The sequence below is a fragment of the Hemitrygon akajei genome, chromosome 12, assembly GCF_048418815.1.
Source record: "Hemitrygon akajei chromosome 12, sHemAka1.3, whole genome shotgun sequence".
Lineage (NCBI taxonomy): Eukaryota > Metazoa > Chordata > Chondrichthyes > Myliobatiformes > Dasyatidae > Hemitrygon > Hemitrygon akajei.
Genome location: NC_133135.1, coordinates 36,822,201 through 36,842,685, shown reverse-complemented (window position 1 = coordinate 36,842,685; position 20,485 = coordinate 36,822,201). Strand labels below are relative to the sequence as shown.

The 20,485-nt window shown below is 37.4% G+C and overlaps 1 protein-coding gene across 1 annotated transcript in view; it reads right to left on the bottom strand.

The window, feature by feature from the left end:
- Positions 1–736: 736 nt before the first annotated feature.
- Positions 737–20,485, bottom strand: part of ccdc24 (coiled-coil domain containing 24) — a 103,934-nt gene continuing 84,185 nt past the window's right edge. Inside the window, exons 6-9 of the mRNA XM_073062909.1 lie at positions 19,187–19,241; positions 3,077–3,146; positions 2,460–2,574; positions 737–1,718 (exon numbers count right to left, since the gene is read on the bottom strand). Of these exons, the coding sequence (XP_072919010.1) occupies positions 1,007–1,718; positions 2,460–2,574; positions 3,077–3,146; positions 19,187–19,241 (952 nt within the window). The 3' untranslated portion in view covers positions 737–1,006. The remainder of the gene's footprint in view (positions 1,719–2,459; positions 2,575–3,076; positions 3,147–19,186; positions 19,242–20,485) is intronic.

Sequence of the window (20,485 nt, the reverse complement as noted above, 5' to 3'; positions counted from 1 at the left end):
TGTCCTTGTATTCAAAGCACTAAGTTAACACAGAGATATAACAAGTAATTAGGAAAGCAAATGATATGTTAGCCTATGTTATGAAAGGTAAGATATGATCATAGCTGGACTGTTGTACATGAATCTGGTCAAGGCTGGATAGGCTTGTGAGAGAGGAAGTATAGCAAAGGCTAGGACTAGATTAAGTCCTAGAACGGTGAGCTTGTTGTATAAGACAGGGTTAATTAGACAAGCCTATACACAATATTAATAATAACAACAAGAGGTGATCACATTGCATTGTACAGAATTAAAGAAGGATTAAAGAATGGATAATGTTTCAGCTGCCTAGTTCTAAAAGACTGGGCAACAACCTCAAAATGAGAGTTTGGCTATTAAGGGTGGAAGCAAGAAGACAATCCTTTACTGACTGGGCATGAATCTTTGGAATTTCCAATTCAAGAAGGTGTGAGAACTCAAGGTGATTAATAAGTTTAATAAAGAGCTCATTCAGTTTTTAAATATTGAGAGAATCAAGGAATTTTGATTTGATGCAGGAAAGTGGTGCTCAGGTTAAAGGTTAGCAATAACCTTATTGAATGATGGTGCATACATGAGGGGACAAAAGGCCTATCCCTACTTCTAATGTTAGTATTTTAATAGCTTGTACCATACATAATAAAGTGTTTGGGTATTTTAGATAGGAAAAAAATGAAGAATCCAACTCAATGTTTAAAAAGATAATTTTTCAGTAAAACATTTATAAAGTTTATTTAAATTTCGATGCTTTCTTCCAATTCACAAGAAAATAAACATCTTTGGAATTGAGTGTCATTTTTATTTTTACTTAGCACACATGATATAAAATATGAAGTAGTAGATTGAAGTACTGTAAATTAATCAAAAATGCCGCAATCTTCGGAACATTTACTATAACCTAGATTATTTAATTGTAATTAACACATTGGTTATTTCAACTCAAACCACAATTCTAAACTGGGCCAGTTCTCTGAAAACTGGCCTCATTCTATGTATGACCAATGAGGCTGTCTCTGTGGGTTCTTCTCAATCTGTGTGTGGACTTGCCCTGTGTACTAATGGGTTTCTCAGTGGTAGGTGGTGTTGGATTAAGAACATAGCCATCCTGTTTAGGCACTTCAGTAGGGCTTCTCAAACTTGACACCAATGTTCTATTATTTTCTATAGTGCAATGAACTCCAGTCTGGGAGGAAAAAGCAATTGACTGCTGGCCCATCAAAAAATTATTGGTTGACTGGGAATGAACTGATGACTTTTGTCCTCCTCCTTGTAATAATGGTGATTCTTCTATGTTATTTCTTTCAGACGCAGTCTCCATTTTCTTTGGACTTGAAGTCCTTGGCATCTCATCCATTTTCTGTTCAATTTTACTGTGAGATTTCACCTTAGAATAAACCACAGGACTACACACACCTTTCGGTGCAAGATACATTGCTGACGCACCCTTGCCATGGAGAGTAGGTATTGATAAGTCCACAGCCGCAGAAGATGTTCTCTGTGATGAGATATTGAGTATTCCAGAATATTCCAATTTTGTAGAACTGTCTCTAGTTCCACTAGCATTGGATTCGCCCAGAGGTGATATATTGTGCCGCTTCATCCTCTGCTCTAGATCTGGTTCTGACTGGACAGATATTACTGCTGAGCAGTGACCTCCTTCTGATGGGTTGAGAGCTGGATTGTTCAATCTCACTGCTCTCCTACATCAAACAAATATTTTTTTATTACGTACAATGTGATTATATGCAACTTTATCAACAATTTTGATTTGCTTCTCTTCTAAGTAAATGAATTTGTATACATATTTCTAAAATTGTGGAAGCCCTGTCAGGGGCAAGTTAGTTATCTCTTGCACAGCAGGTTTGTGCATACTTACTGTATCCTGGTTAGTTATAATACTGCTGTGTGCAATTTTATCCTTTCAATCTCTGTATATATAGCTCTGCTACAAACAAGAACAAAATGGGGCCTAAGGGAGGAAATAATTTCTCAAGCCTATGCACCCATTATTATCTTAATATAAGAGCTGCCTAATTGGCTCATTGTTGGCACCCTTGCAACTAGGAACCCTCCAGACTCAAGATTTACAGCAGGAATACTACCTAGGCCAATACATTGATGCAGTAATGATGTACTGTTACACTGTCTTTTAGTTGACAGGTATGGCAAAAAGGAGAAAGCTAATCCAGTTTGTTCAACTCCCCCAAATCAGTAACAATGTAAGAAATTTCTGTTACTCAGTTTTTGAACTTTCTGGTAGTTTGCTTAATCAAGCATGAAGAAGACACAAATGAAATCCAATCCTTTTCTGAGAATTCAGATTGAATCCGTAATTTGCCAAACTTCATGGTACAGGTACATCAACTACAGCACTGGTGACTGAGCCTGCCTTCTCAACAATATTCGAAGGAGCAATACTCAGAGACCTGAATGCATCTTACCCACAGGATCTTGAGGAGGATCTGTTCCCAGATGGTTTGTGAACTTGCACCAGACTTTGTATTGAAGTTGGTGACAACAGGTCCTGTTCTAATATTTTCCGTTCCTCTCGCAGTTCTGAAGATGAAAAAAAAACTGAAGCTGTAAAAACAATCCGAAACACAGACACGAGAAAATCTGCAGATGCTGGAAATTCAAGCAACACACACAAAATGCTGGTGGAATGCAGCAGGCCAGGCAGCATCTATAGGGAGAAGCACTGTCGACGTTTCGGGCCGAGACCCTTTGTCAGTCTTCCCTATAGATGCTGCCTGGCCTGCTGCGTTCCACCAGCATTCTGAAACACAGAGCTTACTTTAAAATAAGTTATACTAGGGCAAGAATATGGATGGAATCGAAAGTCACTCAATTTGCATAAACATATAAATTTTAAAGGATACAATGATACAAGATACCACATTAACCTTATTAAGCATGTATTTAAATTAGAACTCCATATCATTATAGGATCATCTTTGCACACATAATACAGTATATCATTGTTCACAAAGACTGTGGTATATTTTGCTAATGTATATATTGATATTTGCCAGTACAGGTTAAAGCATGAATCTCATACCTGCAATTGATGGTACTGCTATTTGTATCTTGGGCTCCAAGCTGCGGTTATGTTCTTCTTCTAAGCACTCCTGCAGATATCACAAAACAGGATTATGGTTCTGCTACTAACACATTTTAAAGCAAGTTCCTCCTTCTCATATTCATTCTAAAATAACAAGAAGCATTGAATGCTAAATTAGTTAACATTTGAATTTTGAAAGTACTTTTGTGGTTCACAGCTCAGTTACTTCCTTTTTATTTCACTGTACAATTACTCTTTCTTCATTGTTCAAGAGTTCAAGAGATTATTTTTCTTTTCTGTGAAAGACATTGTGAGCTTTCACTACTTTTCCCCCATGTTGCTAATAGCTACTACTATGGGGAAGTTGAAGGCCATAATTAGTTTAGCAGAAATTATGCTTAGCTAAGTAACATCAACTGCTGGGTTTCCATGAACACACCAATTAATTTATCCTCTATTAGCTTTATTATGATTTGCCTCCTAAAATGGAATGCTCTAGCAGGTGAAAAATAAACAGCAATTAGGGTTAATGAGCATTTGAGAAGAAGGAACAAGAACCTCACCAGACATCTGGCAGATCTCCCCTAATTCAGGAATTGAATTAGTCTGATCTTTACTAAGAAGGTAAAGTACCCATTCACAATACAGAAACAAAAATGCTCCACAAATAAAACAATTATAATCATATTTACAAACCACTTGCAAAACTTCCTTAATGTACAATGCTTATTTTCTCTCCCTGAAGTTTCTCATTTATAACTACATATATTATGGCCCTGATTTTCCAAAGATAAAAATCAATAACTTTTGGGATCAGCACATATGCAAAGGAACACAGCAGTACTGAAACTGGGATCAGCTGAGTGAATACCTCTATGTATACAACTACTGCTTAAACATTGTCGAAGGAACCAAGTATCCATACTTTTCAATTCCCCTTAACATTTAATCTTCATCTTTTAGAGGACAGGTTCATCCATTATCACCAGAAAAATATATTTGCTAGGAAGTATCATTAATTAAAAGATGAAATTTGGAAGAGGAAGAGAATTTAGCCACCATCCTCAAGAGCTAATGCTTCCATGTTTTCTGTGGTGTCCCAATCCATTTTTTGATGCATAAGACTAAAATTATCGCATTCAAATAAAAATAAAAAGTTAATAGTATCATCAAGGATGCCTGCCTTCCTAGACATTCCCTTTTCTTTCTTTTACCTTCCGAGAGAATATACATGAACTTGGAAACAGGAATGACCAGACTCAAAATCAGCTTCTTCACTGTTACAATACTTCTGAACCAATTACCTCTTTTGTGTCTAGTGACGCTGCCACATTCTCAAACTCTTATTTCTACCTCTTCTGTTCTTGTAACTTCAGCATTTCTTTTTGAGTTTGTATTATTTTACTTTCATAAAACTATTATGTCCTGAAGATCTGAAATAAAAATTGCAGACTACGAGTCACAGACTACGAGTCTGTGGTGGCCAGTGCTATCATGTTTGCTGTTGTGTGCTGGGGCAGCAGGCTGAGGGTAGCAGACACCAACAGAATCAACAAACTCATTTGTAAGGCCAGTGATGTTGTGGGGGTGGAACTGGACTCTCTGACGGTGGTGTCTGAAACGAGGATGCTGTCCAAGTTGCATGCCATCTTGGACAATGTCTCCCATCCACTCCATAATGTACTGGTTAGGCACAGGAGTACAGAGACTCATTCCACCAAGATGCAACAGTGAGTGTCATAGGAAGTCATTCCTGCCTGTGGCCATCAAACTTTACAACTGCTCCCTCGGAGTGTCAGACACCCTGAGCTGGTCCTGGACTTATTTCCACTTGGAATAATTTACTTATTATTATTTGATTATTTATGGGTTTATATTGCTATATTTCTACACTATTCTTGGTTAGTGCGACTGTAACGAAACCCAATTTCCCTTGGGATCAATAAAGTATGTCTGTCTGTCTGTATCAGGGGTGTACAAGTTTTCAGGATGCTCAGAGTATTACCACAGTCGTGAATAACTGACATCACAGGAGCAATAAAATCATTGTTATAGCCAATAAATTCTGTAAGAAAGCAAACTGTTACCCTAAGAGACAGACAGCTATCAGCTGCCATTGCTCGAGCCATGTCCTGTGGATTAGACTGTAGAAAAAGAAACCATAGGACTTGAACATTTATATTATAAGGGGGTATTTAATTGGAATATTGCCTATTAACTCAATTGGTGAGCTAGTAAAGCTCTAAAATCCACAGTATACTTTTACTTAAATATCAAAACTTTCATCCAGTACATCAAGAAATAGATTTGGCATTTGTCTGTCTAGGTACCATATCCAATGCGGACATTGGTGACCATGGTTTTCCATACAGATCTATCCCTTGTTCTTTGGAAGACTTCCATTTCCTCAATGTGTAGCCACCTGGCTGGGCTTTTGATGTACATAAGACATAAGACGAGGTCTTCCTCTCGGTTTGCTCCCCTCAATCTTTCCAGAGAGGGTGAATTTTTCTAGTTTATCTTTCTGTATAATGTGTCCTAGGAATCTGAGTTGTCTTTCACATTGTTGGTATGAGTGATCTAACTGCTTGGGCTCTTCTGAGAACTTCTTCATTTGATGTGTGTGTAGTCCATATTTTCAACATTCTCCTGTAGAACCATAATTCAGCTGCTTCTAGTCTCCTTTCCATTGCTGGGGAAATGGTCCAGCATTCACTTCCATAAGTCAGGATAGAATAAATGTAGTACTGCAGTATTCTGTTTTTAGTGTACATGCTCATCTTTCTGTCTGTTAGTATGACTTCAATTTCTGGAAAGCCTATTCTGTATTTGATATCTGTGTCGCACCTGCCGTCACTTGTTACTTGGCTGCCAAGATATCTGAATTTGTTGACTTGCTTGATGTTTGTATTTCCGATCTTGATCATACATTGTGGCTTAATTGACTTTCTGGAGATGACCATGCTTTCTGTCTTCTTGGTGTTGATTGAGAGGCCTCTGTGATTACTTTCTGCTGCCACTATAGTGAGTAGTTCTTGAAGTTTTGTTTCTGAGTCAGCTATTTGTATGATGTCATCAGCATATCTGATGTTATTTATATTATGGCCTCCAATTGTGAGTCCTTTGATACTTCTAAGATGTTTTCACTATACAGGTTGAATAAGTCGGGTGAAAAGACACAACCTTGCCTGACTGCTCTCTTTCACATACTCATTCATTTCTCTTTCTATTCTGATGGCTGCTGTCTGGTCCCAGTATAAGTTTCTTAAGAAACCTACATCTTTCCCATCTATGTCAAGATCTTTAAGCATTTCCAGGAGATCTTGGTGTCTGACAGTGTCAAAAGTGGCATTAGCTCGAGAAAATGGGGTTACCATTTTCTATCTATTTTTACCTACCATTTAATTTTTTAATTTATTTCTGTGTTTTATTTATTTGTTTCTGTACATAAGCTAGAATGACAAGATGGAGCTGCTGAAGTTCCGAGTTCAAAAAATAATATTTAAAATCTGTGATGGAACACAATTTAGTGATTTTCAAATATGTGATGACTATAAAAATTTACCACATTAGTGAGTTTTATAATGGCACCACATGGAAATTATGAACTCTGCTGAAGCTTTATTCACATTTGCCACATACATCAATAAGGAAAAGAGCTCAAATAGCAACAAGTCCAGTCTTTGAATAACAATCTAAGACAAATATATTGCTTAATACTGATCCATAGGATGCTATGTTAAAACTGTATGTTGTTTCAGTTACACTGTATTTTGAAGCTATACTCTGAAATTAGTATTCAATTTTGGTCAGCAAGATTTAAATCCGGGACACATCTTTGAATAGAGCAAGAGTAATTCATAGTGTCTGGAGATAATTATGAGAAAAAAAAGTGTGATTTTTTGGCTTGAAAGGAAGCAAAATAGTTTTTTTTTAAAGAATATGTGGTACTAGAAAGATTAGTCAATTATTACTCTAAACAAATATGGGAGAGAGATAAATAAGTTAATTCCAGCTATTTGAATATTTTTTGAACCTGGGTAATGTACTGTATTTTGAGAGTAAACTTTTTTTCTACATAGAAATCTACATCTTATGTTTTGGTTTGGTATTTAAAGACAAGATTTGATTAAATACCACATTCAATTAACTGTAATATTGCAATGTCAGCAGTTTTCAGGTAAAAATAATTTAAAATATTTTGTTTCCTGTCTGTTTTCTAAATTATTTCCTGAGTATAAGATGAGAAATGCATTCATGAACTAGCAACAGAATGGTGATTAGGAATACAAAACTTGGCTGAATGATAGTGACTGCATTTAATAGCTGTTTCAGGGTCCATTATCGACTTTTTGTTAACAGTTGCTCTTGTGTTACGTTTGGTGTTGGCAAAGCAAAATTTATCATTGGTTGCCCTAACAAGATGGTGAGGGATTTTCTCCTTGAGCCACTGCAGGTTTTTTTTTGCTCTGGCGTTTCAGCCATAAGTCAGACAGTTATGCTGCAGTTTTATAACACTCTAATTAGGTTGCATCTGGAGTATTGAATACAGTCTGGTCACCCCATTACAGGAAGAATGTCAGGGCTTTGGAGAGGGTGCATAAGAGGTTTACCAGGATGCTGCCTGGATTAGAGGAATTGTGCCATCATGAAAGGTTGGACACCCTTGGGTTGTTTTCTCTACAGCAGCAGAGGCTGAAGGGAGTTCTGATACAGGTTTATAAGATTATGAGAGGCATAGATAGAGTAGACAGTATCTTTTTCATTTACATTGGGGCTCACTATGCCAGTGGAAGAGACCTCAGCTGAATAAGAGCAGGATTGAGAAAGTGAGAGCGTGATCACCCAATCTGCATTTGGTTACTCTAGTGTGGTAGGGGGCACACTGTGACACCAGGCCCAGTATCTAGATTGGAAGAAGTACAAGTTAATCGCAGCTTCACCTGGAATCACTGTTTGTGTCCCAGGATGATGGGATGGGGTGGGGGGCAGATTCAAAGATTCACCTCCTCAGGTTGCATGGAACAAGGCCTGGTGGCTGGAGGCAGAAGAGCGGACCAAGGAGTTGTGAAGTCTCTGTATAAATTAGGTGTTGGGAGGAGAGGGTATGATGTAACAGGTCCCAATATTATGTTGGCGATGGGAACATAAAAGAGTGAACAAAAATAAACTAAACTTTTTGCCAGGTGTATCATTGATTTGGTTGAAGGAACTGAGATCTGTAAATCCAAGATTCAAATACAACTAAGTTAGAAAAAATAGTATTTCCTGAGGCACCACACAGGGCAAGGCCTTACTTGAATAATTCTTTTCTGAGTTCAGGGCAGGAAACACTGATATCCTAGAGCAAATCAACATTATGAAGGACAAGCTGCTGGAAGTTTTATGTTGTATTTTCTTCAGCCACAGGTGAGGTACTGGAAGACAGAAGCATAGCTAATCTTGTGCTTTTCTTTAAGAAGGGCATTATGAATAAACAAGGTAACTACAGATAGTGAGCCTTGCATCAGCAATGGGAAAGTCATTGGAAGGGACTGTGAGGGACAGGATTTATTTGCATTTGATAAAGTAGGTATTGATAAAGAATAGTTGGAATGGCTTTGTTCATAGGAGATCAAGTCTCATGAATTTGATTGAGTTTTTTTGAGTAGTTGACCAAGAATTTTGTTGAACGCAGGAAAGTTGACGTTCTTTACATCAGATTCAAAGGAAAGATGTCATGCTGAAACTTTATAAGGCATTGGTCAGATTGCACTTGGAGTATCACAAGCAGTTTTGGGCCACTTATTTAAGAACATATAACAAGCTTTTCATGGCCCTGGGCCTGTACCCACTGGAGTTTAGAAGAATAAGGGAGGATCTCAATGAGAACCATCAAACATTGAAAGGCCTAGATAGAACGGATGTGGAAAGAATGTTTCCTATAGGGGAGATGGGAGAGCAGTTTAGGACCTGAGGGCAGAGCTTCAGATTAGAGGGATGTCTATTTAGAACAGAGATGAGGAGGAAATTCTTTAACCAGAGAGTGATGAATCTGGAATTCATTTCCACAGATGTCTATGAAGGCCAAATTATTGGATATATTTAAAGTAAAGATTGATAAGTTCTCTATTAGTCAAGATGCCAGAGGTTATCAGGAGAAAACAGGAGAATAGAGTTGCAAGAGATAATATATCATCCATGACAGAATGGTGGAACTGACTCGATGAAGCAGATGGCCTGATTCTGCTCCTACGTATTATAGTCTTATGCTCTATCTAGGCCGTTCAATATTGGATAGGTTTCAATGAGATCACCCCCTTATTCTTCAAAGGTCCAGTGAGTACAGAGAGATATATCCTGATCTCTGACTAGTCACTCAATAAATGTAATCATGGAACTTAATAAAGAAATTGAAAGAATTAATACTTACCTATTTGAAATTACTCCGTTAGGAACTCAGAACTGAAAAAAAGTGGTAGATTCCTGCCTCCTAAGAAATGGAGTCAGATAGACTCAAACGCATTGTTTATATGAATATATGTCTGACATGAACACACACCATTGGCTGGGTAGACCCAATTCCAAGCGTAAAGGGATTCTTTGAAGTCCCTATTGCTTGCAACTCCACTGTGGTCTTTTAGAGGCTCGTAATTTTAAAAGATCAACATCAACCAGTTTACTTCTCAAATAATGGACTTTACAGTCCAGTATTTAAATCAACTGTTCAAAGCGCAAGATTGGAAAGTACTACAGTTAATCCTATAAATTTATCATCTGAATGAACAGGAATACTGTAATCTTCCCACAAGCATACAAAATGGGATTACTTATAAGGCTAAGGTGTCTACAGAAAAAGTCAAGAACAGTAATACAAAGGGTATCACAGAACTCAGCTGTTGAACAAGGAAGTAGATGCAACAGTACATATACTGGTCTAACCTTCTTAAGATTACCTCATCTTAATAACGTCCCCAAATCCTCTGCATCTTAGTACTCCCAAAGTCCCCAAATCATCAAAACCTTCTACAGGAGAATCCTGACTGGCTGTATCACCACCTGGGGAACTGCACCAACCTTGATTGCTAGGCACTGCAGAGAGTGGTACAGACAGTCCAGTGCATCTGTGGTTGTGAACTTCCCTCCATTGAGGATATTTACAGCAGCAGATGCATAAAGAAGGCCTGGAAGATCATCGGGACACCAGTCACCCCAACCATAAACTGCTTCACCTGCTTCTGTCCGGCTAACGATACCACAGTGTTAAAGCCAGGACCACAAGCCACAGGACAGCTTCTTTCTACAAACCATTAGACTTAACAATTCACATGTCTGTACATTGCAATGGAGTCATAACGCAAAGATTTTTACTCCCTTATGTCGTGGGATGGATGTAAGATTTAAATAAATTCAATTCCTCCAGTCAATCATATCTCTGCTCCTCTAGTCTAACTGTTCCAACACCGAAAGTCATGCCTTTAACTGTTGAGGCTCTGAGTCCTGCTAATGCCTTTTTAATTCACTTCCCTATTTTGTGGACCACATTGCTCTGACGTTTATCAAATTTTTATTTGAAAGCACTTCCATAAAACAGCTTCAGAAGTCAAAAGTCAGAATGTAAATGCATTTTATTTTGGTTTGGGAAATTTCAAGCCAGTGATATGAAGCATGGGTTCTGATGCCCACAGGAATTTTCCTCCTCATTTGCTGGATTTTCAGTGATGGTGACATGATTGACTGCAAAGTGTTAGGCAGATGGGAGTAATGTAAAAACAGTCTGTCCATGAGGAATATAACATAATTTGATTCACTTACTGCAGCAAATACAATGGTTATTCAACATACATTCTTGAAACCAACATAGAAAATCTCCTTCACAACTCTTACCACCCTTGCTGAAGAACGAGCCCTTCATCTGTGCAAAATTCTCCATCTTGGGTCTAATTACTGAGATGTAAAGCTGAGAGCTGATCATATATAAAATGGGCTTAGTCATTAGAGAATGGGTATAACCAGAAAGACTGATAGATATATTTTCTTGTCATGACTCAGTTTGGGCCTATCTGACACCATTTCCTATATAAAACCTTGAGGGGCATAGATGGGAGAATGCACTCAGTCTTTTTTGAAAGGTTGGGGCATCAAGAGCTAGCAGGCATAGGTTTAAAGTGAGAGGAAGGATTTAATAGGAACCTAAGTGGCAAATTTAAAAAAAATAGAGGGTGGTATGTATATGGAATGAGCTACCAAATTGCAGTTGAGGCAGGTACATTAACCACTTCTAAAAGACAGCTGAACAGAAACATGGATAGTAACGGTTTAGAACAATATGGGCCAAATGTGGGCAAATGGAACTTGCTGCAGTTGTTCAAGTACAGTTTATTTTCATTCAACTGTACAGATATATACCACCAAACAACCTTCCTCTGGATCAAGGTGCACAATGCAGTACATATAACCCACACACACACACACACACACAACATAAAGTATTACCACAAATAAATTAATAAATAAGAAAGTGCATATACAAGTTAAAAAGTAAATAGTATAACACTACTGGGACTTCAATAACTGTATGATGAAATTCATACGTGGTGCCTGGGGTTTCAGTAGTTTCATGGCCTATTGTTTCCCATTCTATTAGCTATTGTCCGAAAGCTACAGTAACTCCTGCTTTATGGTAGGGTGTCAAAAAGAATGTTAGATAGATGGGAGGGATCATTGACAATGCTAAGGGCCTTGCATGTGCAGTGCTCCTGATAAATCTCTCTCATGGATAGAAGAGAGACAGCAATGATACTGTCAGCAGCTCTCACATCCTTTGTAGGGACTTGCAATTCCCATACCAGATGGTTATGCAGCTGGTCAGGACCAGCTCAATTGTGTTCCTGTAAAAATTAGTTGAAATGGGGGAGAGGGCAGCCTCACTCACTTCAATCTCCTCAGGAAGTGGATACGCTGCTTGCTTTCTTGACCAAAGAGGCGGTGTTGAAGGACAAGATGAGATCATCCATTTTGTGCTCTCAGGAAACTTGGTGCTCTAACTCTCTCCACTGAGGAGCTTTGTATGTTCAGTGAGGAGCAGTCAGCCTGCACCTTCCTAAAATCCACAATCATCTCTTCGGTCTTCTCCAAGTTGAGACTCAAGTTGTGTGCTTACACCATTCTACCAGCTACTCTACCTCCTCTCTGTACACCATCCTGTTGGTGTTGTTGACAAAGCCAACTACTGTTGTGTCATCAGTGAACTTAATGATTTGGTTTGAACTCGATCTAGCAATGCAGTCACTTGTCAGCATGTGAACAGCAGCAGGCTAAGGACACAGCCCTGGGGAGCGCTGGTGCTCATCGCGATTGAGCTAAAGGTATTTCTACCAACACGGACTGACAGTGGCCTTTCTGTCAAGAAGCTCAGGATCCGGTTATTGTGACCCAATGAGGACAGTGTACCCACCAGCTTCTGAGGGATGATCATATTAAACGACCAGCTGAAATCAATAAACACCATTTTGGCATGTGAGGCAACATTTGCAGAGGCCATGGCATCATCAGTGGACCAACTTGAACAATAAACAAACTGGAAAGGGTCCAGTGAAGCTGGAAAATGGGATTTAATTCAATTCATAACCAGCTTCTCAAAACACTTCATTATTATTGAGGTCAGTGCCACTGGATTGTGAGTCATTGTGGCAGGTTACTGTCATTCTCTTGGGCACCTGAATGATGGTGGTTCCTTGAAGCCTGGGGGCATCTTGATTGGAAAGGACCAGTTAGACTAAAGAGTGTTTCGATGCTGCATAACTCTATGAACCTAACAGCCTTATTAACTTGTCTTGCAGCTGAAGATGTGAACATAAACTCCAGATAGATGGACTTACTTAAAAGTGTACTATTTGATTCATATTATTCGTCTCATTCTTTGCTAAATTTTCTTCTACCACACATATACCCATTTCAACAGTCTTCCTGGTCTGCTAATATTATATTCTCCATTTATTGCATTTCTGAAAACATTGATATATACTCAAGTCTGAATGCATGTACTTAGAAATAAATTCTGAATACAAAATCTAAAAGTTCATGGAATCAAGTTGGACCTGCATTTTATAGTTAGACAACATACAATACTTATAAAAAGTATTCAACTCCTTGGAATTTTTCATGTTTTATTGTTTTACAACATTGAATCACAGTGAATTTAATTTGACTTTTTTGACACTAATCAAAAGAAAAGACTTTTGTGTCAAAGTGAAAACGAATTTTTACAAATTAGTCTAAATTTATAATGATTATTAAACAAAATAATAGATTTTGTCATCACCCCCTTCATATCTGTATTTAGTATATGCACCTTTGGCAGCAATTACAGCCTTGAGTCTGTGTGGATAAGTCTCTATCAGCTTTGCACATCTGGACACTGCATTTTTTCCGATTCTTTTTTACAAAACTGCTTAAGCTGTCAGATTGCATGGGGATTGTGAGTGAACAGCCCTTATAAAGTCCAGTCAGAAATTCTCAATTGGATTGAGGTCTGGACACTCTAGGACATTAACTTTGTTGTCTTTAAGCCATTCTTGTGTAGCTTTGGGCTTATGCTTGTGGTCACTATCTTGCTGGAAAACAAATCTTCTCCCAAGTTGCAGTTCTCTTGCAGATTGCATCAGGTTTTCCTCCAGAATTTCCCTGTATTTTGCTGCATTCATTTTACCCTCTACCTTCACAAGTCTTCCAGGGCCTTCTGCATTGAAGCATCCCCACAGCATGATGCAGTCATCACCATGCTTCACGATAGGGATAGTGTGTTTTTGATGATGTGTGGTGTTTGGCTTACGGTTATGTGATGAAAAAGTATTGGTCTGCAGGGGTGGGGAATGGATATAAAAATTGAAGATGCAATATGAGGTATAATCCATTTGTGGAGCTGGATGGAGGCATATGATCTGCTTTGATTGAAGGAGAGGAATCTAGTGAGGAATTGTTTTTGTTCCTTCTGCCCTATGAAGTACTGGAAAGACATTTAGCTACAGGGTCTAGCCTTCCAGCTCCAATACCTCACTACTTACTTCTTGAACAAATTGTAAATCAATGCCGGAAATGATAAATTCAAACACAATATTCTTTGCAAAGACCCTAACTTGAGAAAAGTAGGTTATTTGCAACAATTGGAGCCAGGCTTTGATCATGATATTCAAATGCAGGTTCATTTATCATGAGCACATTGAAACACACAGTGAAATGTGTTTTTTGCATTAACAACCAATACGCTCAAGGATGCCCTAGGATAGCCCACAAATACTGCCACATGTTCCGGCCCCAATATAACATGCCCACAAGGTTCTGCAGAACACCAACGGCAGCAAGAACAGCAAAAGAAAACAACAGCAACAAACAAACCCTTCTCTCAACCTCCCACCCACCCACTCACAAACACAAACAAGCTTCCAACCCCAGGACAGGCTACATCAAGGCCTCCAGTCCTTGGCTCAGATATAAGTACAGTGGATTCCATTGAATTGGGCCATTGGTTAATTGGACAGTCACTTATTTTGGAAAACTATTAAAGAAGGAAAAACTAATCAAAAAAACAGCCGGGATTCCCTTTGTTTATTTGGGACACTATGCCTCTTAATTAGGACAGGAGAATATTGCCGAAGTTTCTAACTAGCATCAATCGCATGCACTTGAATGGCTGTTAAACACTGCACCGTGCTCAGATTGAACAGTTTTAAAATAGCATCAGTTGTGAGTGTTTGTGTTCAAACAAGCAGTGATTTTTGTCACGATAGTTGGTGAGAAATAAGCAGCAAGGCAACTCGGAACTAATTTGTTCATAGCGATTTTAAGCAATCAGGCTTAGACATACAAGACACCAGGAGTGAGAATGAAATGATTTCACTACTTCAACAAGTTAGGAATTACAAAGAATTTGAAGGTATTAACAATCATTCTGAATGTTACAATGAAAACAAAAATTTGGAGGTTGCGATTGTCAAAAGCATTGTATGAAGACAGTCCATTATCTGCACTAGGTACATGCACTGATTTTGTTTATTTATAGTCAATCAAAAGAACATGACAGCGTACACCAGATGAATTCCTCTACCGATTTCATCCATTAGGAACTACCATGTTATAGTACTGCAGTAGTATTGGTTGTGTTCTAATTTGTTCAGTATTTCATTTAAATACATAATTTGTTACTCAGTTAAACAGTAGTTAGGCTTTTTTTTAATACCTTTTTAACTACAGTGGATTCTGGTTAATTGGAGCACAAGGACCAGTACATTTTCGCCCAATTAAATGCTGTAGACAGGATTTATTAAAAATCGTTACTCACATTTTAATATACGTCGGTTATTGAATGTGATATATTCACCATCCAAAAAAATATCAGAGTGTATATTATCCTTAGATGCAGAAAAAGCCTTTGATAGGATTGAGTGGAATTATCTTTTTAAGACCTTAGAAAAGTTTAATTTTGGGCCTAATTTTATTCGTTGGGTTAAATTAATCTACTTGTCTCCTACCGCTCAGGTTATTACTAACTCCCAAATTTCTAAGCCCTTTAAATTACAGCAGGGAACTAGACAAGGTTGTCCTCTTAGTCCTTTACTTTTTGCTTTACCTATAGAACCCTTAGCAATAGCACTTCGAGAATCTAAGGACATTTCTGGTATACTAAGGGAAGGTATGTCTCATAAAATTTCATTATACGCTGATGATATTTTACTTTTTATCTCTAACACTGAAACTTCTTTACCTTTGGTTCTTTCTTTAATCTCCCAGTTTAGTTCTTTTTCAGGATATAAGCTGAACCTACATAAAAGTGAGCTATTTCCTTTAAATGATCTAATGTCATCAAATGCCAAATTTCCGTTCAAAGTTGTTACAAGTCAATTTACATATCTAGGTGTAACAATTACTAAAAACTTCAAGAATTTATTTAAAGAAAACTTAAACCCCTTATTGAATTATGTGAAAAAGATGCTTTCTAAATGGCCCCCTCTTTCTTTATCCCTAATTGGCCGAATAAATTCGATTAAAATGAAGATTCTTCCTAAATTTTTATATCTTTTTCAGGCCTTACCTATTTTTATTCCTAAGACGTACTTTGATTCTTTAGATTCAATTTTAACCTCTTATATTTGGAATAATAAACAAGCTCGTTTAAGTAAAGTTTACTTACAAAGAAATAAAGAGATGGGTGGACTAGCCCTACCCAATTTTAGGTTTTACTATTGGGCTGCCAATATAAGGAATATTACTTTCTGGTCCTATTATATTTATCGTAAAGATTGCCCATCTTTAGAAGTTAATTCTGTAAAAAATCCCTCTATTGTCTCTCTTCTTGGATCATACTCTTCTTTTTCAGCAAATAAAACAACAGATAACATAATTGTTAAGCAAACTTTAAGGATCTGGTCTCAATTTAGAAAATCTTTTGGTTTAGTGAATTTTTCATTATCATCTCCCATTCTCCTTAATTTTTTTTATCCCTTCCATGACTGATAAAGTCTTTAAAGATTGGGATGAACTAGGTATTAAGTGTTTTTGGGACCTGTTTAAGTCAGGATCTCTTGCTTCATTTGACCAATTGTCAAATAAATTTGCACTCCCAAAAACACATTTTTATAGATAACTTCAAATTAGAGATTTTCTACATTTTCAATTAGCTACTTTTCCTATAGGTCCTGATAAAAATTTACTGGACGATCTTTTAAATTTAAAACCTTTTCTTAATGGTTCTATTACCGGTATCTAAAACTTGTTGATTGATTCTAGACAAGACTTTTTAGATAAAATAAAAAAAGCTTAGGAGGATGACCTAAATTGTCAGATTTCTGATGATAGATGGAATAAAATTCTTAAATGGGTTAATAAATCACCTTTCTGTGCTCGTCATTCTCTTCTACAATTTAAAGTGGTTCATAGAGCTTACATTTCTCCAGTTTTTACCCGCATGTTTCTCCACTTTGTAATAAATGCAACTCTGCTGATGCCTCTTTAATTCATATGTTTTGGTTTTGCCCTACAATTGAAAAGTTTTGGCGGGAAGTATTTCATACCTTCTCTCAACTTTTTAGGGTCCAATTTGACCCAAATCCCCTTACTGCCTTGTTTGGTATTATTGCAAATGAAGATATAACTTTAAATATTCCTAATCTACAGGTTTTAGTTTTTACCTCTCTTTTAGCAAGAAGAGCAATCTTGCTTAAATGGAAGGAGTCTACCCCTCCTACACATCTTCAATGGCTACGTGATATTATGTCTTATTTAAATTTAAAAAAGATCGTCTGCTCAGTCTTAAATTCGAAACAATCTTTTTATGATATCTGGGGACCTTTCCTAAATTACTTTTCCAATTTATAAAGTTTAACAGTGCACAGACTTTTATGTATATTTTTATCTTCTCTTCTTAAGTGAGTATGTTTTTTTTCTAATTATCCATTGTCATCCATCAGCTTTTTTCTTTGGTAGTTGGTAGGGGGTTGACTTTTTTTTATATAAAAAAATTTCTTTTATGATGTATGACTTATCTTTAAATTTTTGATTACAGAGTGGTATACCTTTTTATGTGTTATGCTATAACATTTTGATCAATTTTATTACAATATATGAATGTGCACAAGTTATGTTGAGATGTATCTATGTGTTGCACTCTGTAAATCTTGTTTTTTTTCTTCTGAATAAAATTATTGTATTTAAAAAAAAGTGACGTAGTGTCCCAAATGAACGAAGGGAATCCTGGCTATTTTCTCAAATTAGTTTTGTTTTTTAAGAGTTGTTCCAAATAAGTGGCTGCCCCAATTAACCACAGTCCACTGTATCTCCATGAAACCAGTAACTGAGGCAGCTGTTTTAATTGGGCCCAAACGTATTGGTCCTGATGTGTTCCAATTAACCAGAATCCACTCTACTGGCCATTTTAGTTACCCATTTCCTCTCACTACAACCCTTTGTGAGATAAATAGTGGCCAAGGCACCAAGATAGTTCTCCTGCCTTTAAGATCCAAAAGAAAAATTATAACTTTCAGAGTCACAGTCCGTTAGATTGAAGTCACTTGCATTCAAATTTCTTAAACTTTTAGTCTTATGATTTTCAACAGCAGAAGTTAACTTCTCATAAATGTATACATGATAAATCCGTATTTTCTGGCAAGCCATGTAATATGTCATGGTGATCTTTATTGCAGAGTGTAAGATTAAAAAGTTTTTATTACAGTTGTACAGCCGTTGGTAGCATCACTCATGGAATACTGTACAGAGTTTTGGTCTTCTTTATTAAGGGGATATAATTCCATTGGTGGTAGTGCAAACAAGATTCATCTGGTTAATTTCTGTGATGAGAGCATCATCCTATCTAGAAACACTAGACAAATTGAGTCTATATTCCTTAAGAGTTTGAAAGAATGAGAGGTGATTTTAATCAAACACAAAGATCCCAAGAGGACTTGACAGATTTTGAGATGCTTCCATTCGTGGGCGAGTCAGAAACAAAAGGGCATAGCTAAAATAAAAGGCTGGTCATGTAAAACTGAAATCATAGAAATTTTTGCCCCTCAGAGGGGAGTGGATCTCTAGATTTCTCTGCCCCAAGGATGATGGAGGCCAGATGATTAGATATATTTCAGGTGGAGATAGATAAATATTTGAAGAATCATGGAATTGAGACTTCTGAAGAATTAGCACAAAAGAGGAGTTGAAGCGCAGCATAGGATCAGCTGTGATCATATGCAATGGGTGACAGGCTTAAGGGGCCTGTGGCCTATTCCTCCTCCCATCTTCTTGTGTTCTTAATTGTTATTTTCAGGTCCTGCCTTGTGAAGTGAGGTACAGGGTACTGGGCTTGGAAAGTAATACTGGAAGGCAAATAGTCACACCACATTTGAAGGTAATTGATGGCACACACATATGTCCAAACACTTCAATGAAAACTTATTTTTAAATATATGGATTTTATGCAGAAAATTCCATTTCAAAATTCCACTGCAATATAAATGGGACTGCATTCAGATGTATAAAATATTTGTGAACAAGATTTCAGAGGTGAACTTGGGGCCAAATATCAGAACCATAAAGCAAGTAAATAATGAATTGCACCAGATGATTTCAAAAACTCTTTACCTGTAAGAACTGGATATATTTCTCCAACATTTTGGATTCTTCTTGTAAAATAGATCTATAGAAGACATGGATACATATATTAAGCTTAAATAAATTGTTTGAAATACCCATACCCAAACATCTTAGCTTCCAGAGCAGAAGCATTCAGGTTCTTATTTCAGAATATAGTATAGATGTCCAAATCCTTTAAAAAATAGTAACTAAAACAAAGTATCCCTCAAAATGCCATCAAATTTCTATCAGTAGATTTACCACTTCAATCTCCTAAATCACATACCTAAAGAAATAATGCCTTTACAATCTTTGTCACCCAGGTGTTGACAAAAAAAACCACAAGACTAATGATAATAGGAGCAGAATCAGACCATTTGGCCCATCAACTCTGCTCTGCCATTCTATCATGGCTGATTTATTTCCCTTCTCAACCCCATTCTCCTGCTTTCTTCCCGTAACATTTGATCACCCTTACTAATCAAGAACAAAGCCCAAAGAGATAAATATCACAAAATCTCAAATAGAAAGCCTGAAAATATTGCTCCACATAGTAGAGTTTAAAATAAGTGAGTCTCTGTTTGCTTGTGAGTTTCCTTTTTTTTTTAAACACTGTTCATGCTCAGTATTTGTTTCAGTGTAGGCGGCATGGCAGCTAGTGTAGTGAAATGCTTCTCCTACAAAATATAGGAAGTCAGGAAATGTCATGGTGCTCCTAATGACCACACCTATGGGAAGTACATCCAGCTACAGCTCCTGACAGACCAGGTCAAGAAAATGGAGTTGGATATACTCAGGACCATCCAAGAGGCTGAGAACCTCACAGATGAGAATTATTACTGAGGCAATCACAACTAAGGTATAGGGTTTTGGATAAATAGGTGACCACCAGGGCAAAAGGAGTAAGCAGTCGGGGCAGGGTTTGCCTCTGACCATTCCCCTCACTAACAGTTGTACCTCCTTAGATAGTGCTGGGAAGTTCTTTCAGAGGCTAGTAGAAATAGCCAGGTCTCTGGAACTGTGAATAGTTCAGAGAGGAATGATGTAGTCTTACAGGGTGATAGTGATAGGAGATTTGATAGTGGCAAGGACAGGAGATTCTGTGACCAGAAGAGATGCAGGTCACTACAGTACCATAGCAGAAACATTATTACAGCTTGATGCATTGAAGTTCAATTCCAGTATTCTCTGCAAGAAAGTCTGTACATTCTTCCTGTGTGCGTGTCGGTTTCCTCTGGGCGCTCCGGTTTCCTCCCACAGACCAAAGATGTACTGGTTAGAAGGTTAATTGGTCATTGTAAGTTGTCC